The sequence below is a fragment of the Rhinolophus hipposideros genome (assembly GCF_964194185.1).
Source record: "Rhinolophus hipposideros genome assembly, chromosome: 15".
Classification (NCBI taxonomy): domain Eukaryota; kingdom Metazoa; phylum Chordata; class Mammalia; order Chiroptera; family Rhinolophidae; genus Rhinolophus; species Rhinolophus hipposideros.
The window spans coordinates 1,000,568-1,022,328 of record NC_138061.1 but is presented as its reverse complement, the minus strand read 5'-3'; the positions used below and the strand labels follow the sequence as shown (position 1 = coordinate 1,022,328).

The 21,761-nt window shown below is 52.3% G+C and overlaps 1 protein-coding gene across 7 annotated transcripts in view; it reads left to right on the top strand.

Moving 5' to 3' along the window:
- The window catches only part of PPP2R2D (protein phosphatase 2 regulatory subunit Bdelta), a 42,071-nt gene extending 24,984 nt beyond the window's left edge, over nucleotides 1–17,087 (top strand). For 4 of the 7 annotated variants that reach the window (XM_081074127.1, XM_081074121.1, XM_081074122.1 and 1 more), the window contains 8 exons: nucleotides 754–851; nucleotides 4,076–4,241; nucleotides 4,625–4,737; nucleotides 8,072–8,249; nucleotides 10,934–11,098; nucleotides 12,640–12,809; nucleotides 12,881–12,972; nucleotides 15,469–17,087. In XM_081074127.1, the coding sequence (XP_080930253.1) occupies nucleotides 8,090–8,249; nucleotides 10,934–11,098; nucleotides 12,640–12,809; nucleotides 12,881–12,972; nucleotides 15,469–15,748 (867 nt within the window). In that variant the 5' untranslated portion in view covers nucleotides 754–851; nucleotides 4,076–4,241; nucleotides 4,625–4,737; nucleotides 8,072–8,089 and the 3' untranslated portion in view covers nucleotides 15,749–17,087. Of the gene's footprint in view, nucleotides 1–753; nucleotides 852–2,253; nucleotides 2,390–4,075; nucleotides 4,242–4,624; nucleotides 4,738–8,071; nucleotides 8,250–10,933; nucleotides 11,099–12,639; nucleotides 12,810–12,880; nucleotides 12,973–15,468 lie in introns of all 7 variants that reach the window. The other 3 variants (XM_081074126.1, XM_081074123.1, XM_081074124.1) reach the window with 2 other exon arrangements.
- The last annotated feature ends 4,674 nt before the right edge of the window (nucleotides 17,088–21,761 follow it).

Here is a 21,761-nt window from a genome sequence, read left to right as displayed (position 1 = left end):
TGGGAGACCACCCCATGCCGTGGTCCTTCCCCGGGCAGCTGGAGTCCAATGGGCGTAGTTCTGGATTCAGGTCTGTGCCCTCTTGCTGAAGGCCTGAGGCCCCTGAGGCTTTTCCAGCCCGTGGCTCTGTTCCTTGCACCTGAGTGAGCTGATTGAAGCCCAAGGTTTTTGGGTTGATGGTGCTAGAAGCCTCAGATGTCTGACCGGCGGTGTCTCACTAGGTCCTGATGTCCTTGTCGGGGCAGTGACTTTATGCAGACACTGGAATAGAACTTGTACTGTCTATGCTGTCACTTTGTATGGAAGCCGACAAGTTACTGCAAAGAATACGAAAACATTTCTATTAAATTATAGAAGAATCAGATTTATATTCAAAGTTAACATTAGGTATGCATTATAAAATTAGGACCAATTTTTTTCTCTCTTTTTTTCTTTTCAATATTAATTTTCTAAATGTCCACCCTACACCCTTATAATTAACACAACCCCGTCTGGATAAGCCCTAGGGCACCCGGGACCGGGCATTGGACAACTTGAGGAAAACCCACAAATCCCGATGTGCTCGTGGGCTCTGGTCTCCAGAACCAAGTGGCTGCTTGGTAATGACAAGCGTCCCATGAACCTTTGGCTTCGTCCAGGGAGACAGTGACATGTGTTTATCTCTGTTGTGATCCTTTTTACTGATTTTTCGTGTTGGTTGTGACTCCTTTCAAAATCATAATCTGGTCAATTGTTTCTGTATTTTATTGACAGCTGACATCATCTCAACTGTCGAATTTAATTACTCTGGAGATCTTCTTGCAACAGGAGACAAGGGCGGCAGAGTTGTTATTTTTCAGCGGGAACAAGAGGTCAGTAATTACAATGCACAAACCCAGTGAAGTCGTTCAGCCCTTCATAGCACTTCCCATCATTAGCCTCATTTCATTTAGATTCAGTTAGGTCGCATTAACCACACAGAACCTTCTTTCAGAAGTTGTCTCCAGCACGTTGTTGTAATATACCTGCTGTAGCTGTAAGTTTCATTGTGTCCGTGTGTGGCTTTGAAATCCGAGTTCTCTCATTTGGGACAGTGAGGATTCTTTTGTGAGCATTATACTGGGGGTGCCAACAACATGTACACAAGTGGACACTTTGGTCAACGTGGCTCAAGCAGTAGTTCACCGTCATCAGAAGTTTCTGGACGCTGATGGGAACCACTCTGAGCACCTCTCACAAGAAGTCCAATGGGACTTGTGTTCATCTTTTGTTACTGGTATATATTGAGTATTACATTTAATATAGTTTTCCTTTCTTAAAGTGCATGTACACGTTTTGGGCGCCCTCTGTATACAATCCTTGACCTTTCTGAATCTTCACGGGCGGTTGAATCAGTTGAGGACTTAGTGTTCTTACCGCAGAGGGAGGTCATCTCAGTGCTGCTGGACAGAGCCGCGTGCTTTGCCCTTGTCCACACAGTCAGAACAAGGGTGTGTTTAAGGATCGCTTTGCACGGATGCTTTACCAGGTTGTTGGGGCGTGGCTCCTTACATTTAAGAGTTACTTTTTAGCTCCTTCAAGTTTGCCATTTGAATGATGTCTGTATCGAAAATGAATTTTTTCTTGTTTTTGTGGGTCATTGTTTAAAACTAAAAACCACCAGCTTCCAATATGAAATAGATGCTGATGAAATTCAAGTGTCTTGTTGACGAGTGTGTCGGGGGTTGCAGCTTGGAGACCCGGTCCCATTCGGTGTCCTAACGATGATGTACTACGTCATCGTTAGGACAGGCAGCAGGTTTCTGTAGCAGCAGGTCCACTGCGTTGTCTAATGGGAGAAACCCGACCAACTGCAGTGTAATAAGCCCCGGGCAACATTTCCCCCATCTTCTTTTTTTTTCTTCCCTGTATGTTGCTTAACATCAAAAGAGCTGTGTGTCCCATCTGCTTTTAAACTGTTTGGTGGTCTCTCTGTGTCACCCTTACTGTGGATTTGAACTTTTCGGTGTGGAGAGAACTATGAATGTACTACATTTTCATCTGTCAGCAAAGACACAGTTGATGGGATTGCAGTGCCACTTGGATGAAAGTGCCGCCACCTAAGTGGCCACAGCTCTCGGTCAGACGCTTCACCGTGCCTTTTAAGCTCCATGAAGCATAGGGCTCGGCAGGCGCGGCGTGCGGGTGGGTCGGGACCGTGGGGAGGTTCTGGCTATGCAGCCCACAGGAGGCAGCAGGCAGGGAGTGGTGATTCTGAGCTTTTCTCCTTCTCAGGGCAAAGCCTCTCTCTGTCCAGGGAAGCCCGTGTGTAAGTCCAGGCAAGCAGAGCTGGACACGGCTCTGCCCCCTGGCCCGCCACGAACGGACACCCCCCAGCCGCAGCGCCCTTCTGTGGGGCTGCTCCATCTGGGTGCGTGAGAGCTCCACACCAAAGCGAGACCAGACACCCACCTTCTGCCCTTTCCACGTGTCCATCAAGTTCCCTGCAGCACAGCGTCTGCCCTCCTGGTCACAACCGTGTCTCCCAGAGGCCCTTCCTCACCTTTTCTGTTCTCCCCTCTCCCGAGACTGGGCCTGAGGCCAGCTCACTGCTTAGGGCCCCAGTTCTCCAAGAGAATGGCCCCGAAATGCAGGCTGCACTTGGACGGGGGCGTGTCCCTTGTTTGCTCATGGCCTGCTGCTTTCTCCTGCTCCGTTAATGTCTTAAGGCTTCCAACTGACTGACTCGACAGGTTCTTCTTAACTACTCCCATTTCATCTTGCTCATTTGTGCAGCAGGAGTGTCTGTTGCTGTGGGACGCTTTTACAGAGCGGTGGGTGGTGAAAAGGGAGAGGGGGTTACACAGCGCTGACCCCCTAACAACACGCTCGTGGAAGTCGTGGACTAGAGATGTGCAGAATCCTGCTGATGAGTGCTTGGTTTCCAGGAGTCTGCAGCACACAGAAAGTCGGTGCAGTGCAGAGATTCAGGCAGCTTTCTGGAATGTTTTCTCACAATTTGAGATCTTCATTCAGAAATAGGAAGAAGTATCTGGACATAAGGGTCATTCTTTAGTTCAGTTTATTAATACACATAATAAAGTATTAAGAATGTAAGATTTATTTGTAAATTTATTTTTCAATTAAAGTTGACATACTATGTATTAGTTTTGGGTGTACAACATAGTAGTTAGACATTTATATACCTAAAAAATGTGAGATTTTAGATACTTGTTATAGAGAAGAATTAACAAAATACTGGTCTCCTTTCTACTGGTGTAATTTCTACTGGTGTAATACTTAACGTTTTATAGAAATTGTCATTTTGGACATACAGAAGATTCCAGAGATGAATATAAATATACATCGGAAACTACCACTGAGATTTGGTGTCTCACGGAAGGAAAGGGAAACCCTTGGCCCATAGGGTTTCCCAAAGCATTGCTTGTGCCCTCGCCCATTCACGCTACTTCCAGATCTTACTCGAGTCTCTCTCTACCTCCCAGAGTCGGTCATTATTTGAAGACAGCGTACACCTTCCCAAGCACGCTTTGCTATGTCTGTGTGTTAGAGACTGGCCTAAGAGGTCTCTGACGGGGGTCTCTGCCACTTGCCTCCCTCACACTGCTCGGTCGGGTTTGCCCGTGCCAGCCCCTTCATTGTAACCGCTGTGTGGTGCCGTTTAGCAGGCCCGTCCCTGGCGGGCCTGAGCACAGGCCGAGGCGCAGTGCGCCCCCGCGGGGCACCCAGGAGGACTCGGCCGGCGAGGCCGTGTCTGCAGGGCCGGGCGGATGAGCTCACCTCGCGGCCGGAGCCAGGACGTGCACCAAGGGAGCCAGCTGGGTTCCGGAACCCTGCCCGGTGTGCGGTGTGCGTGCGGTGTGCGGCAGGCCCTGCTGGGGCAGGTGCCTCGGCCGGGGTAGAGGCGGGAGGTCATCCTTCTTGCCTGTTTTCTCCCAGGCTGATAAATGCTGAGTCATCTGTCTGACTTGTTTTGGCACAGGATATTTTTTAACTTTGAAAAATGTGTGTGGTTATTTGATGTTCAGATGGGTAGTACTAAAATTTTCTCTGCACTGTGCTTCGTTCATTAAAACAGCTTCGTGTTTCTTTGCAGAATAAAAGCCGTCCTCATTCTAGGGGAGAATATAATGTGTACAGTACCTTTCAAAGTCATGAACCAGAGTTTGACTATTTGAAAAGTCTAGAAATTGAGGAAAAAATTAATAAAATTAGGTGGTTACCACAGCAGAATGCTGCTCAGTTTCTACTCTCCACAAACGGTAAGAGCTTTGGTTTTTTCTTGGCTGTTTGATTTAGCGTTTTATTGTTACTTTTCTGTGTGTAGGTTCTTTCTTATTTTAACCTATTGCAGAAGTTATTTCTGTTTTAAACTTTGGGGGGTGGGGAATTATTGGCAAGGTAGCCAAGGTAGCCAAGTGATAAGTTGAAAACGTGCAATCTGCGCGCACGCTGCCTCCTGGCATTACATTTCTCAGCTCGGCCTGCATTTCCGTATCATCATTTAGCGTAAGGAACACGGTCAGCCATAATTGGAAATGCTAACGTACGTAGAACCCCAGGGTTTTCTCGTACAATACTCAGCTAATAGTGGTGCATGGTGTGCTTTTTCTTTTAATATGGAGAATGAGGTTTTTATTTTCAGATAAAACTATTAAATTATGGAAAATAAGTGAACGGGATAAAAGAGCAGAAGGCTATAACTTGAAAGATGAAGATGGACGACTTCGAGACCCGTTTAGAATCACAGCACTGCGGGTATACATTCCGTTTCTTTAAGTGTCAATACTTTCCGTAAACAAATCACCAGTAGGGTCTAGCCAGCTGTTACCTGCCCTCTCGATTCACGGGAGTTACTAGTAACGGTAGGAATTCTTTTTAAGTGCATGTGTTAAAAACAGAATTCCTCATGTTCCCGAGCAAAAGTCATGTTATCTTCAGAAAAGGCAGTGATACTGAAGACAAAGGTCAGGTTTGCATCCAGACAGGACTCTTGCTGAATCTGCCAGCTGCCTTCCACTTACAGGTTCCCAATAGCACGTGTGGCGACTCAGGACACCACCCCAGTTGCCAGCGCAGGCTGGCCACGGACCGCCAGCGTCCATGGGAGGGTTGCACTTGACTTGCAGAGTTGGCCAAGGCAGCCGACCTTTCAGGGTCCTCGCCTTCAGTCCCTGAGCATCGAGCTGTTTCCTAATCGTTCAATTCGTCACTCCCTTTTGGTGCTCTAGGTAGAGTATGAAATGCCCATGTTGCATCAGTTCTGCTGCCCGGATTTTTTACACATTCTTAACATCTGTGAAGCTGAGTACAACTTAAGACCTTACAGTGCCTTGTAATTGGCCATTGATGGTGCCTTAGATTAGATGGGATGTGGCCGAGCAGGTAAAGCAAACAAGCATGGCGGTCAGGCGTGGCTTGGTGCGGCACCAAGAGGCACTGGTGGGGACAGGGCAGCAGCAAGCGGAGCTGTCCTGCGTTGGTTCAGGGGGCCCGACACTGCGCAGCCTCGCAGATTTGCACACCTGGCCCAATACTGTTTATCAGGTGACAGCCCAGGCAGTGTGCACAGCAGAAAAGGAAATGGGCTGCAGGGACTCCCACACACAGCTTGTGGGGACATGGCACAGTCCCCACTCCTCGGGCTCCCCTGTGCTACATGTGTGCAGGACACACAGGATGGAGTCCCAGCCTGGCCGTGAAGCAGTGCCGCCAACCGCTAGGGAGACAGCGCCACCAGCCGCTGGGGAAACAGGGCCACCAGCCGCTAAGGAGACAGGGCCACCAGCCACTAGGGAGACAGGGCCACCAGCCGCTAGGGAGACAGGGCCACCAGCCACTGGAGACACAGGGCCACCAGCTGCTGGGGAGACAGGGCCACCAGTCACTAGGGAGACAGCGCCACCAGCCGCTGGGGAGACAGCGACACCAACTGCTGGGGAGACAGCGCCACCAGCCACTGGGGATGCAGTGCCACCAACCGCTAGAGAGACAGCGCCACCAGCCAGCCGCTGGGGACACAGGGCCACCAGCCACTGGGGACAGTGCCACCAGCCAGCCGCTGGGGAAACAGTGCCACCAGTCACTAAGCAGACAGAGCCACCAGCCACTGGGGACACAGAGCCACCAGCTGCTGGGGAGACAGCAGGACGTAGTTGGGTGAACGTTGCCAAGGACATGTGCAGGAGGGGACAGTCGGCATAAGATCCATGGGTCACAGTGTCGCCCTGTTCCCAGGGGTAGAGCACGGGAAAGCCGGGTGATGAGCTCAGATCAAGTGCAGAGAGCCCTCATTTGGACCAGGGTGTTTGGGGCTTTGTTGTTTAGTCTTGTTTCTTTTTTGTTTCTTTTTGCTTTTTCTTTGAACAAAGCTGTTTTGATCCAGACAGTGACTTCTCATACCCTGTGGGCTGCTTTTGCATCTGTGAATTCGGGGTCATTTGCAAAGAAGTCGCTGTTAGTGACAGTACCACGAATTTCAGTTACCAACAGCCACCCGCTCCTTTTAACTGTCAAAGGTGATAGCGTGGAGGAGGGTTGGGGCCCTGCGGGTGGCTGACCCTGCGCCAGCCTCGTGCATCCCCCCCGGCCACCATCGGTGCACCCACCCCAGCACACTGCCCCTCAGGACCCAGGCTGCTCTCCCATGTGATGCCCAGGTCCCCGCTTTGGGAAAACTGTAGGTTTTATTGGGCCCAATCTTGGCTTTCTTCAAGGCTGCTCTTACCTGTTTGGCCTGAATAAAACTGGTGCGATTGGTGGCTCAGTGAAGCACGTGAGACGGGACGTTTCAGCATAAACTGCTCTTGTTGTCGCAGTGCAAGGTGTGCAGTGCCAGGCGACGCCTTGCACTGACTGACCCGTGTGGTCAGCTCTGTTTGAGTCCCCAGTCACCTCTCTGTAAAGCTGCGAAATGGACTCTTAAGTTGTCTGAACTTAACTGCTAAGAGTGAGAAGTGCTGCTGTTTTTAAATTTTGTTTTCCTCTTAAATTATCTTAGTGTCAGAAAGGGGGTTAGAGGAAGGAGTCTTCCCATGGTACGTGTTCCAGTTGTCATGTGTTGATTAGACTTGTTGGAGGCGTGACAGGTGTGTTCCGTCATTGTAGAACTGACACCTCCCACCCAGAAAATGCAGGTGTGGTCAGCACTTAACTGGTTTAAAATGAGGGAAGGATTTCTGTGCACGTTTCCCCCAAGAATTTGGGCCAGAGAACACTAAACTGAGAGCTTTTCCTTTTAGTCTTCCTCGTACTCCCTTTTATTTTTTAATAACAAAAGTAACAAAAAGAATGCTAACTTTTTGCTTTGATTTTAAAGCTTCTTTCTTGCCTGCTAGATGTCAATGATGTTAGGCATTTTTGTTTTTTGTCATGTGTGGACATGTCTCCCACAATTGCCCCTTTGCCTGGAGAGCTCCTCTTGACCGTTTCCATTTCCGTGTAGATGTCCCACTCCCTGGAACGCCTGCCCTGACCACAGCACTCGACACAGAGATGGGGTTCCTTTTCTTAAACCCTCTTAATTGAAGTGTAATATACATTTAAAAAATGACTTTGCCATATAAGTGAACAGCCCCGTGAACACTCAAGTATAACCAGTGCCAGGTGGAGACATGGCATGTCCTCCACCCCCAGGGCCCCTGCAGTCCCTGCACCCCTTCCAAGGCTCATGGTGTGTGTGCTGACCAGCAGACCACTCATGGAGGGGAGAGGCTCCTGCACCTGAGTCACTGCCAGGAGAGAGGAGAAGGGGAGGGTCCAACCTTGGCGATCAGGCGGCTCGTGGCCACGGGGACACACAGGAGCCTGAAGCCACATCAGTAGCGTGAGAGCCCTGGAGGCAGTTTGCTCTTTTCCTCAACAAGAAAGTGTCAACTTAGCAAGGCCTAGTGGCTCGGGACAGACAGACAGACAGACAGGACCCCTGCAGCCTGTCTGTACAGCTCTGTTACTTGGTGACTTGGGGTTTTACCTGTACAAAACTGTCACTGAACTGTGCATGTCAAGTTGTCCTTCTCATCGTCTACTCCAAGTGTTCTGATTTTGTGCTGCTGTGACCTTGTTTTGAATTCCTGTTTCCTTCCATTTTTAGGTCCCAATATTGAAGCCCATGGACCTTATGGTAGAAGCAAGTCCACGACGGATTTTTGCAAATGCTCACACATATCATATAAATTCCATTTCAGTAAACAGTGATCATGAAACGTATCTTTCTGCGGATGACCTGAGAATTAACCTGTGGCATTTAGAAATCACGGATAGAAGCTTTAGTATCCTTCCTCGGGCAGCGTCTCGGCGTGTTTCCTAGACTTGTTCAGATAGGGAGCTCTCCCCGCTCCACACCCCTGCCGTGCCCCCGCCGTCCACCCAGGACGCCGTGCTGCACAGCAGCCTGTGATTTGAAGTGTGTGTCCCTGGAAGTACAACTTCTTTCTCCCTGTGGGAAAAGTTTTCTCTGATGGGAATGACCTCAAGTCCACTGCCTCCCTGTGAGAATCAGGCGGTATAACTAGTATGTATTTACAAGTTGGCAACATTGGGATGTTTTGTTTTGTTTTGCTAAATTTGCTAGCAGAAAATCCTGGCTTTGGCTTTGGTTAGCATGATGTTTAATTACCAAACCCAAGAAGTGACTGATGTTGTGAGAATTCTGTTTTAGAAGATGGGCTATTTAAGGAATAGTCAAAAATTCATCTTTAAATGGTGTATGCAGCTGTTATTTTTAAGATGAAAATTAAATATTACTAGCTAATCACACATTTTAAGAGTTACTGATTTCTCCAGAAAACGCGAGCCCTGTGATACGTACAGACCACGTGGCTTCAGTTGGGTTGCGCCACAGCTCGGTGTGCCGTCTGGCTGGCCCGAGCCGGACAGCATTCTCGCCCACTCGCCTGCTGAGGTCCAGGGCTTTGCGTGTGCTTATTCTCCCTGTACGCGCATCGATCTCATGAAACGAAGTGTATCTGACTTAAAGTTGTAGCATTTTACACTTAATTTTTATTGTTGTCCTTGATGTCGTTACTTGATGTAGTTACTTAGTTTATGCAGTGTCTGCCGTGCTGGTGGTTGGAGGGAGCCGGCCAGGTGTCCTGCCTGGGCCTGGTATATCCCCCTGGGCTAAGTAGTCCCTGGAAGCGGCTGCAATAGGGAATGAACTGACAGCCGTGTACGGCTGTCTCTCTTCTTCAACTTTGCAAATTTTCCCAAATTACAGGTTTATAACCATGGCCCCTGCTTCCTCTTTATTCTCATGAAGCCCTTATATTTTCAGCCTTTCTTCTGAATAAAACTGAAATGATACAAAGAAAGGAAGTTTCTCCTGCCTTGTCTGGCCCTGCAGAGATACCCGTTGTAAGGAGTTTGGTGTATATCCGTCCAAACTTTTTGTGTGTGTGTGAGCACATTTATGTTTTTAAAACACAGGGCTCGTCCTCTACACAGCGATGGTGAGGTTCCCAGCAAGGGGGTGGGGCGGGGGGGGCAGTCAGGAGTCCCAAATTCAGCGGACTGACCTCGGCATCGAGTCGCTTGGTCTCTGTAAGCCTCTCTCCTCCTCGGTCAAGTTGAGGGACTGGAATGCACCTGTCGGGTTGTTGTAAAAGCTAAGAGAAGATGCAGCGCTCTCGGCATGGAGCCTGGTGTAAGGCAGTGAGCCCGCCATCGGCCTCGAAATTCCTTAACGTGCTGTGCCCATCTGTCTGTATCGGTACGATACAGATTTACCACTGCAGGGGTCACTGTGCCCGTGTCCTTTTGTTTAACGTCCCGCTCTGTGGCGCTGTAGATCTCCAGTAAGTTAAGGCCCATTTTTGTGAAATTTTTTTTTACATCCTTTGTCATTTTTTTCTCCTAATGGAAGCTCATATTTTTCCTCAATGATTTATGAGAACGCTAACACATAAAGGGTTTGTTTATGCCATTATCCTTCATTGTTTTTGTAAAATGTTCATCTCACGATCATGCTTTACATGCCCTTTCCTGTGACGGAGATGACAGATAATAGGGCTTACACACTTTCACATATTCGTGTCTGTTACCACTGTGCAAGTGCCTCTGACCCACTCCCATGATGGGCCCAGCCGCTGTGCCCCTCCTGTGTACTGACAGCGGCCGTGGGCTGTCCCCTCTGTGTGCCTTGGGTGTCTTGCTCCTGGTTAACTGTTGTGTGAGCTGGCACGGTCCTCTCACTGGTGGAGGTGGCCCTTCTCCAACCTGGGCTGTTTCCTTGCAGGCCCGTACTACCGGTCCTACCTTGAGCCTGCTGGGAGCTCTTCTCTCGCTCTTAGCGCTGCGAGCCGCACGGGCTTCCCCGACGCCCAGGCCATCACCAGGCCTGGCCCAGGTCCCCACCCTGCACAGTGGCAAGCTGGGGGAGTTTTGGGGGCCAGTCCCTCCAGGGTCACTGCCCATGCCGTCTGATGTCCAGTGCCTGAGCTATGGTGTCTCCTAGTTGGTCAGCTTGCTTAGATGTCACAATGGCAGGACGCCTGTGGTCCCTGCTGTTCCATCTTGGCCAAAAGTCAGCTGCTCTCATTTTTTTCACTTTTGTGATTTCTGTATTTTGCAGCCTCCTATAGACACATTGTAACACGTAGAACAAACTGTTGATGTCAGATACTTGGAAATGCAACACTGGTGTGTGATTGTTCGTGGAAACAAGCATGGATTTCTGTGCAGGTGGCTGCTTGCTTGCTTTTCCTAAATGTATCACTGAGAATGTGACCTTGCTATGAAGGTCTTTACAGAATGTTAGCCGGAGCCACAAGAAAGAGGAGGCAGTGCGTGCGTGCGTGTGTGTGTGTGTGTGCGCGCGCGTGTGTACGTGTGTGTGTCCTCCCGCCTCCTGGGCAGCTCTAACCTCACCGCCAGGCGGGGCGTGCTCCTGCTGTTCGCCTGACTGGGGGCTGACTAACAAAGGCCCGGATGTTGTGCCTTAACCATGCGCCCGCAGACATCGTGGACATCAAGCCTGCCAACATGGAGGAGTTGACAGAGGTGATCACCGCGGCCGAGTTCCACCCGCATCAGTGTAACGTGTTTGTCTACAGCAGCAGCAAGGGGACCATCAGGCTGTGTGACATGCGCTCCTCAGCCCTGTGCGACAGACACTCGAAGTGTAAGTGCCTGGCGTGTGGGGACCGGCTCCCTGAGAGCTTCTGTTTTCAGAGGCTGAGGCATCTGTGAAGGCCGACAGGTGTCTTCTCCTGTCCCCATGCCCCATCAGCCGTGGGCCGTGGCCGAGAAGTGGGATGTGAGGTCGTGTTGCCTGTGGACTGTCCATGGTGGTGCCGGGCTGGAGCCCCAAGCCACATGTTGCGTCTGCCTCTGCATTAGGTTCTGTCCCCCGTGACCGCTCCCAGCTGTCACCACGGGCTCTGCTGGCAGCCAGTCCCCCAGGAAGTCAGGCACTGTACCCACTGAGCTGTGAAGTCCCTTCTAGAGGAGGAGAGGTTTGGATTTCTTGTATTTTTAGCCATAAAGAATAGGCCCCACTTTATAGAAAGCTAGTGTGCACACCATGGGTGTGTTACGTGCATTCTGGAAACTGCATGCGGGTCCCTGGAGTGCCACTAGGTAAACCCTTCCTGTCCAGCAGTGTCTCCCGTGTAAAGAGCGCCTGACGTTAAGTGTACGTACCCGCTGGCTGGCTTTCAGGAACCTTTCTGCCTTATGCTCTTAGGGGGGAACTAAAGTGTGTTTTGAAAACTGAGTCAATATCTTCAAGATGACACTCTTGAATGAACAGTTCTCAATTCCAAGAGTAGTTTTTTCTGTTAGCAAAGTAATTTCTTTGAATAGATGGTTGGTATTGCCCCCAGTTTGCTTAAAACCAACTTCAAATGTAGAGCCAACAACATACAGGTTCCTACACTGTTTGTAAAAAGGTAGAGCGGTTTCAAAGGACACACCGCTCTTCTCACCCAAACTTTCCCAAGCCATAGGCGGGACAGTGCGCTGGGGGCCACGGGTGTGCGGCCTCCAGATGGCGCAGGTGAGGGGCGCGTTGAGGTGCTGCTGAGAAAGCAAAACTAGTAGACAGGAGGGTCTGCTAGGAAGCGTTTAGATTTTTCTGAAAGCAATGGTTCCGCCTCATCGTCACACGTGACCACTAAGGAGTGGACACACCCTGTGGCAGGTGGGACCAGTCTGGTTATTAAAGTCTGGACCACAGCGTTCCCAGCTAGAGGTGGCTGTCACTCCAGCAGCCTGTGGCACTGTCCAGGCCACCCTGGAGCGCCACCTCTGCGTCCTCAGGTGATGCCGTGTCTGCTTCCTCTGCTGGGGACGCCGCGGGGGGGTGTGGTCTTCTAGGGCCTGGTGCTGCGAGGACACGCAGACACGGTGCGGTCGCAGTGCCCGGTCGGCACAGGGGCTGTGCGCAGGACACACGTGGGCATGTCCTGTAGCTTTTCCAGGTAGCGTGGAGGGCCTCGCCCCCCGAGCCGTACGATGTGGCCCCATCAGTCACCGGCACGGCAGTGTCTCGCCCAGACGTCTTAAGCACAGAAGTGAAAGACCAGCAACCATCTGGCCACCAGGAAAAGCAGAAGCTCGAGCAGATCCCTGTGGAGTCTCAGGGGCCTGCGTCCTACTTGGACTTCAGAGGGCTGTGTCGTCTCCTATCTAAACACACCCTGAAAATGTTGTGTCTTTCAGTTTTTGAAGAACCTGAAGATCCCAGCAGTAGGTCTTTCTTCTCAGAAATCATTTCCTCCATCTCCGACGTGAAATTCAGTCACAGCGGTCGGTACATGATGACCCGAGATTACCTGTCGGTGAAGGTGTGGGACCTCAACATGGAGAGCCGGCCGGTCGAGACCCACCAGGTGAGGCCGCTGCGGGGGACGGCGCCACGCCCGCACGTGGTGCCCTCTAACCTCCCTGTGATCTCGTTAAGGTCCACGAGTACCTTCGAAGCAAGCTGTGCTCTCTCTACGAAAACGACTGCATCTTTGACAAGTTTGAATGCTGCTGGAGCGGTTCAGACAGGTAAGGCCTGCGTCGTGGCAACAGCCTCAAGCAGGGTGCTCTCCCGGGTTTCCTCAGGCCGGACGTTGGCCTTTCAGAGGCGGGTGGGCCAGCTGCAGTCCCAGGTTGCGAGGGGGCATGATGGCCGCGGCTTTCCAGGCCGTTTGTTTCTTGGTTTGATGACAGTCTTGATGTGGGGAAAATGGGATGTCTGAGCAGACTTCTGACTTTGCTTATAATCCCGCCTATATTTACACAGTAAGCACAGTACTAGTTTCATATCGGCTGTTTTTAAAATGCTTAGTGAATGATAACTTCTTATCTTTCATTATGTCCAAGAGGAGTAAAAAGGAAGGAAGTGGGGACGTTATTTGCCAGTAAGTATGTGGAACGGCCACACTTCAGTTGGCCTTTTCTTCTGGACAGAAGTGGGAGAAAATACCCTCAAAGCTTACTGGTTGTCATGCTTGGTCAAAAAGTGGAGATGGCCGGTGTGAAATCTTGATTTAATTTATAATGTAACCATTCTGAAGGTGGGAAACAAGACTGCCCTTCGACTGCGGCAGACACAGCCCTGCGTGGTGGGCCAGGTGGACAGCAGCCAAGAATCCCCTTCTTGGCAAAACCCACTGAGAACACTGTTGTGGGGGTGCTTGCTGGCCATGTCAGGGAACTCTGCCAGAACAGCCTGGGGCCCAGATGTCCCCAGGTAAAAGGCACACGGGAGCTCACGGGTGAGAACTATCAAGTATGTGCAGGAAAGCACATCCAGTAAGTCAGCAGAGGCTACCGCGGGACTGCACCCCAGGGGCGTCAGGCACTGAAGTCACTACGTGACAGTATGAAATGAGAATGCAGCAGGACATTTGAAGGAAGGAGCCAAAACCTGAACAGGGCACCATAGGACGATTCGAAAGGACCTAGGAGATTTGGAAAAGAAGCAGAGGGAACTTCGAGAAATGAGAAATGCAGGCGTTGAAAGTCACTGCATCACTGCCTGGAGTGAGACGACATGACATGTATGTCAGAAGACCTCAGAGACAGCAGGGAGCACACTGGACGAGTGTGTGTGTGGTCTGGTGGCCTTTGTGACGTTTAGAGCATGGACAACAGTTTTGTGTTGAAGAACCTGTAACTTCAGAATATAAAGCGTACGGGAATGCTCACCCCTACTTGGATTGCCCAGCAGGCGACAGGAAGGGAGAGCCTCTTTCTGGAAGGGCACACGGGGGCTTAGCTGTTAGCATGCGGGTGGGTACGTGGATAGTCACTGCGTGTTCTTTCCACCTTTGCTATATCTGAAACATTGCAAAATGCAGTAAAGCCCCTGTCCCTAGGGACATCCACAAGCTTCCAGTCATGTTCGTTCAGTCTCGTGAACGTTCCCCTGACTTTTTGCTGGAAGCTTCTGTGGAGAGGCAGGTGGCGTGGAGTGGAGTGAGCTCCCTGTCCCTCTGCCTGGACTGGGTTGCTGGGGCCTCTGACCTGCACTGGCCGTGTCCGTAGTGGAGTCGCAAGAAGCACAGTTAGCGGGACCTCATGTTCCTCTTCATGGTGTTTTATGTGGCGCGAAGCCTTCGGGGAGTGAGCCTGACACTGAAATGTCTGCCCGCAGCCGGGATCGGCCTTCATTGGCGTAAAGGAAACCCCAAGCTTCTCGTGGTGCCTTGAGGACCCACCCATCACCATGGGTGACGAGACGGGGGTGTGGGTGTTGGCATAAGAAGACGCTGGTCCCAGCTGGGCAGCAGAACTGAGCGTGATAGTGTGGGAACACCTCTCTGACCAAGAACTGGGCTCATTCTGAAGCCGTGGGTCAAGTCATGGCAATAGCCACCGTCATGCAGCCATTATGCTCTCCGTTTACAGGAAACCACCAGGACTTTCTGCCGATAAAAAGGAAATAAAACACGACGATGAATGATGTAGGGGAATTTTCCTACGAGGGACACTGAAAGCCATGAGAACCGCTCCTGAGGTACAGGGAGGTTCTCAGTGCCTCCCACACTTCTCCCCGTGATTCTCCTCACTGTTTGCTTCGTGTAGCAAACATGCTGACATGAAGGCATGGGAGCGAAGATACTTGGCAGCTTGAACAAATGGCTATGAAATGACTCGAGATCGTTAGGGTGTCCCTCAGTCGGAAGTCAGGACTAGGCCCTAAATCAGACTGTTAGCGTGAGCAGGACAGATGAATGTGTAGAGGGCTTTGTGCCTGTGTCCAGTAATATCGATGCAAAATGACAAAGTGGGAACCTGTTACTTTTTTCCTTGTTTGTTCTGTGATACTTTGTTTCACTGACAGGATTATGTATATGAAGGGCAGTAACCAATCCTCATTGCATTTCTCTCCTGACCGTGATTGCTTTTCGCTTTTGTTTCTGAGAATAATTGTGTGCCGTGGAGCAGGGCTGCCGGGACGCGACCCACAGGGCGAGTCCAGGGTGCGGGGCCAGCGCTGTGCGAGTGTTGCGGGCCTGGTCACTGACACTTTCCTGTCTCTTCCTGTTTGAACAGTGCGATCATGACTGGGTCCTACAACAACTTCTTCAGAATGTTTGACAGAAACACGCGGAGGGATGTTACCCTGGAAGCTTCCAGAGAGAACAGCAAGCCTCGAGCCAGCCTGAAGCCTCGGAAGGTGTGCACGGGCGCCAAGAGGAAGCGGGACGAGATCAGTGTGGACAGCCTGGACTTGAGCAAGAAGATCCTGCACACCGCCTGGCACCCGGCGGGCAACGTCATCGCTGTGGCCGCCACCAACAACCTGTACATCTTCCAGGACAAGGTCAACTAGCAGCACAGGCGGACACAGCTAAACCCGGCCGTTTCTGTCGAGGGAGGGCATTGTCCTCCCCACGGAGCGCAGGGGGCGCTTCTGTCCCCTCGGAGACGGGGGCCGGTGGCCTCGGCGGAGCCTGCGTGTCTCTGCCCGCAGCAGGTGGGCTGTGGGGCTCGCTGCCCAGCAAGGAGCCCGCTCGGAGCAGACGGACGGACAGAGCTCAGTCGAAACCGTTGCTCAAAATAAGTGTATTTATTTTAAGTCCGAGCCATCCTTCCCGGTTTATAGACCAAAACGTTACCACCCAGGAGGACAGCTGTTGTCAGGTCTCTAGTCTCGTCCTGCTCTGCCATCCGGGGCCCACGTGCGGCTGCGCCGGCCGCCCTGACTCGGGCCCATGGGCCCAAGCACCTCAGGCCGCTCCCCACGCACCTGGATGGCCCTCACGCCAGGTGTGGCCACCCAGTAAAGACCACACTGCGCATCACAAGTCACGAGGCAGGTGCTCCAGGGCGCGTGGGAGCCTGGTCCTTCGATGGCAGAGCGGTGGCAGCTGCACAGTTCTGCAGACTGAGGGTGCCCGTCCCCACACGCCCACCTTTTGGTCTGTAGAAGTGGCACTCCTGACACGCCAGGTAAGGTCTGGGGAATGCCTTAACTGACCACCTCTGAGAAAGAAAACCGCAGGGAACGCCACGGAGGTGCTGCTACCAAACCAACAGCTGCTTTGCCGTGTGCAAAACTCACTGCAGTTGGAAACTTGTTAAACCAAGTTGGTTAACTTGTTAAACCATCCTGGAGGGGCGTACTTTTTAAACTTGGTAACACGCTCTGCATGCTGATTTTCCTACTGCACTTCAAGCCAGCGAAAGTAAACAACTTCAGCTGGGCTGAGATGCCACCAGGACAAGTAGGACCCTCGCTGTCAGAGATGTGATTCCCCAGACAAGCTGTAGAGGCGTCACACCACCAAGTGGCCGGGCCACGCCACCGTGGAACGCCACCGTGGAACGCCACCGTGGAGCGGCACAGGAGCCCAGAGTCGGGGAGGGGAGCTGCGCACGCACCCCAGGTGAGCAAGGACCTGTGCTGGTCATTCGGCACCCTAAGTTAGTGTTATCAGAATGCCACATTGGTTCACATTAAGTTACATTTATTTTTATTTCAAGACGACTCTTCCCCTGTATCTTGGTTGTGACACACAGGGTTTATAAATCTGAGATGTGGAACAGAGTTGTTTAAGCATTAGTCAACCTGGTCCTTAAGGAAAAGCAGTGCTAGTAAAATAGGATTGTGTATATTTGTTCAGCTATTTTGACCAAAAAGTTGAATAAATTTTAAATGTTTCACTGGATCTGCATTGTGTATTTGGACGACTTCATCTTCCCTTGAAAATGTATTTCAACCAAATAGAAAGGCAGCCTGTGCGTCTCGGAGGGGACAGAGCAGAAGGTAAGTCACAGGGCCACCGTGTGCAGGCGGTGTCGCAGCTGGCTCGAGGCCCCATTTCTGTGGGTCCTTCTCCCCGGCACAGCGGTGAGGTGACAGATACACACTTTCAGAGCATCTAGCAATTTCTGGTTTTTTCCCGTGCCTTTTTCCCTTGCCATCAGGTAAAAATCCTCTGGTTTGCAGACTTCTATTTATTTCTTGTTTATGGCTTTACTTAAACACCTTTTTGTTGTTTTTCTTCTAGAACGTTCCCCTTTTCTCCTATTTGAAGTTAGGTCAATTTTATCTTTTCCTGAAAGTTAATGCCGGAAGTTTTTTCATTGCTGAGGACACTGTTTTACTTGACAGAAGTGTTACTCCTCTCTGAGCAGATGGCCTGGATCTGGCGAAAAAGCTTTATCCATGTGTGAATTCAGACCTGCATTTTTGAAAAGAAAACCTGAGCCTCTGTAACCAGTCCAAGTACCGTGTGCTTTAAAACTGCACAGATCATGGCACGGCTGAGCGGGACAGCAAGGAAACGCGCAGTGCACCCGCCTGCTGGGCGAGGGCTGTGGCCGACGTGCTCACAAGCAGGACCCCGCCCGGAGCCGTGACCTGGTTTTCCCGCGGGCAGAGCAGAGGGCTCCCGGTGAGGAGGAATTGTCCGCACATCTGCTGAAGGGGCTGAGCAGGGCGGCAGGAGGGCGCCCGGACTCCTCAGGTTCCCCGTGCTCGTCACCAGGTGTCGGCAGCCAGGGCCGAGGAGGGCCAGTCGAGGGGGGGCGAGCAGCAGTGGTGTGTGTTGCGGGCTGTGCTCCAAGCCCAGGGCATTGAGAGGGACACACTGTCCCTTGGGTGCTGTGGCAGGAGGGGAGGAGGCCACAGACGCAGGCTGGTGTGCGCGCCCAGGACCCAGTCCTCCGGCATCGCAGGGGGACAGGACACAGCCACACACCCGGGACAGAGCAGGGAGGGCCCACGCGTGCCCAGCGCCCGGCAGTCGCCTGCTGCCTTGGTCCCCAGGCCAGGCCCAGCTGCTCTTCCCATGGGTCCCCCTTGCTGCAGAGGCTCCCGGGTGCCCCTACCGTGGAGGCCGCCTGAGGAAGCTGGGGCCGAGTGTGGACAGGGCGTAGCCCACACCTGGTTGAGGACAGCAGTCACCCCACTGGGTGTTGGCCTCTTGTGGGCGCCTGGCCCACCTGTGTGGGTTACAGGTGGTGGCACGGTGCGGTCACTCGTGCCTCTGGGCCCCACAGAGCTCGTGAGTGCAGGGCGCACAGGCCACCTGCACAGTGTGGGGGACCTTGGACTTGGTGCCGCACTGTCCCTGATGGTGTGATGGAGGGGACAGCGGCTGCCGACGTGCTGGGGTCAGAGTCACTGCTTAGTCGCCTGCGCCTCCTACCTTCACATACGTATGGCCGAAGGTGGAAGGCACTGATGGTGTCCAGGACAGGTGGCAGCCACACTGGGCGGGGAGCTGGTGGAGACCACAGAGGAGCCCACACTGGGCTGTCCTGTTCGGGGGTTTGAAGTGGTCAAAGGCTGACAGACTCAGACTCATCTGGCTGATTTCATCTCCTGCCTCTGCCTGTGTCACCCCCTTCTGAGGAAGCACACCTGTGTGCCACCGAGGCTTCTGAGGACTCTTCTAAGAAAGCTTGTTGAAGACGTGAGTAAACGGAACCTGGGGTTTCTCTGATCATCACAGTATCTTCTAAGTATGGAAGGCGACTTCTTCCCGATTCATTTTCTTTGGCTATGACGCTACTTGGTGGTGACATAATTTTCAGTTTTGCCAATCTCTAGGCAGCTCTCCTTTCCTGAAGTCCTCGAGCGTCAGTGACGTTTGTAACAGGCATGGCTGGACTGGAACCTCCCAGGATGACCAGCTCCCTTGCACACCTGCAGGGACCCTGGTGCTGAGGCACCAGACCCAGGCCCCACTGCTGGGGGCCACCCCACCATGGCCGGGCCCACACGGTGGAGACCCAGGGGTGCACGTGGCACCCCGTCGCTGGCGGGCACACGCCCCACCCAGCTGCCCAGCGGGGTGTCTTCTGAGAGAAGCTCCTTGCAGCTTCCAAGGCGACCCCGTGACTAGTCGTGCCTCCAAGCTCACTTATTAGAAAATTACCTGTGGAAATGTCAGCACATTTTCTTAAATGCGCATTCCATGAGGATGAGAAACAGTTTGTTATTCCAAGAACTATCTTTCAGGGGAAATTTTGTTCTTTAAACTCTAAATGTCCGAATGAGTACAGCTATGGTTTCTAGAAATGTTTTCTTGATCGAGGTGTAGTTGACATTCAGTATGTTTGTCTCGGGTAAGTCTAGTTCGTGTGCGCCAGCAGTTAGAAAATTTGTAGTGAGACCTGTTGGCACCCAGTCTCAGCCACTTTCAAATGTGCAGCGAGCGTGTTGTGACCCAGTGGCCTGGCAGTGCATCCGACCCCAGGACTCAAGGATTCTGTAACGGACTTTGGTCCTTTGATCCCTGTCCCATCCCCACCTCTGGCAGGCAGCCGTCTGTCCTCTGACTCATCTCACTGGGCGCAGTGCCCTCGAGGCCCGTCCACGCTGTCACCAGCGGCAGGACTGCTCTCCTAGGCCTGAGTAGTACTCCACCCGATGGACTCAGGAACCACGTCTTCCTCCGTGGCTGTTTCCACGCTGGCTCTTGTGAATCCTGCAGCAGTGAACCCGGTGCAGGTCTCTCTTCGGGTTAGTGTTTTTGTGTTCGGATAAACATGCACATGTGGCATTGCTGGGTCCTAAGGTAGTTCTGTTCTTAATGTTTTGAGGAACCTCCACACTGTTTTCCATAGTGACTTCACCAATCTGCAATCCCTTTTCTCCAAATCCTCACCAACACTTCTCATCTTTTTGATGAAGAAACGGTTTTTTTCCTCAATGGAAGTGTGAACTGGTGATTGGTGTACATTTCAGAAATCGGAAGATTTCTTTGCAGGATCGTCGCAAAGCCTTGGCCCTACCTCTGGTAGTCTGTTACTGTCATTCTTCGCAGACGCCTTCCCATCCCCTTCTTACACAGGCACATGTGTCACCCTGCTTCTCGCTCTCCCCACCCACAGCAGCCCTGGCCATCTCGTCCCCATTCACGAGGAGCTTCCTCTGCTGCCATGAGATCAGACTCCATGGCTGGGCAGCCACATTCCAGCACATTCCACCTAGCCCCCTTCCCGGTGGTGCTGGTGCCACTGGTCCGGGAACCACTCTGAGGAAGAAAGTAGCATCAACTTGTCTTCATTTCTTCATTTTGAAATAATTTTGAACTAGTTGCAAAAATCGTAAGAGTTCTTCAAACCCTCATCCTGTGTACACCCTTACGCCCACATCTATGTGGGCACAGGTGCTTGGGGACACCTGGCAAGTCACACACGGTACTGCCAGCTCTCCCACAAATCTGGGATCTCTCTCGACCAGGACCATGCAGTCGCGGGTCCACATCACATTGAGTTGTCATGTCTCACCTTCCAGCCCCCACAGCTCCCCAGATGTGCACCATCTTGACCCAGGCCAGTTCATTCGTAGAATCTTCCTCAAAGTGGCCTTGCTTGATAGGTCTCATGATTCGCCTGCCGTTATCCGTTCTGGCGAGAACAGAGATGTGGCCGCCTCCGCGCATCGTCGGGAGCGCGATGGTGTCGCCAGGCCGCCTCACTGTGAGGCAGAACAACTTTGGCGGGGACAGTGAAACCACCCTTCATCCTCGTACCTTCCGCCATGAACTTCCTCCGCTGACTTAGTCATCGGGGTCCATCGGTGGCCTGTGGGTGCTGCCTTGGCCTACGGGTCGTGACTTGGTCACTGAGCTCCCGCAGGCTGGCTCCCGGGGAGGTCCTTTCAATATGCCGTTATCTTTTGAGCACATCCTGGAAGGTCCCACTCACCTGGCCCTGAAATCCCCTTCTCCCCGGAGCTCTGGGGTCCTGGACAATGGTATTCGGAACCAGCACCAAGTGTCGCCAGCTCCTTGCTGCTGAAGTGTGACTGAACAGAGCTGGAAACACTTGCGCGCTCCCACACCTTTGATGGGTTTCTGCGTGTCCTTCCAGTCAACATACTTCTAGTGTACACGCAGCCTCCCCGGCACCGTGCCCGCCACTGAGACCTGGTTCCTACTCCGTGACGTGTTTGTGCTCAGCAGTGGTACATGCAGCAGCTTCTGGGCCCTCGCCTGGGCCTGACGGACGTCACCTCGCCCAGCAGGAGCGCAGTGCTGTCGGCAGCGACCCAGCCCTTCAGGTTAGGCCTTCCTTCCCCACCCGTCACGTGGCTTTTCGTTGTCAGACCCCATGTCTTCCCCCCACGTTGGTTTTCATTACCGACTGAGGCAGGAAGGGAAGTGCGGCAGCGCTGTGGCTCGAAGTTACGCCCAAGTTTCTCCTAAGGCCTTGGGTCTGCTCTCCCCTGCTTGTCCCCACCCACTCCTGTCTATGGCCCACCTTCCTTTCCGGCGTATTCACACCGAGCTTTTTTGCACAAATGAGCAGGTACGTGTACATTTTCTTGGCTTTGTGCACCATCAGTAGCAAACCGTGTGTCCTGTTTTCTTTCCTCAAACACCATT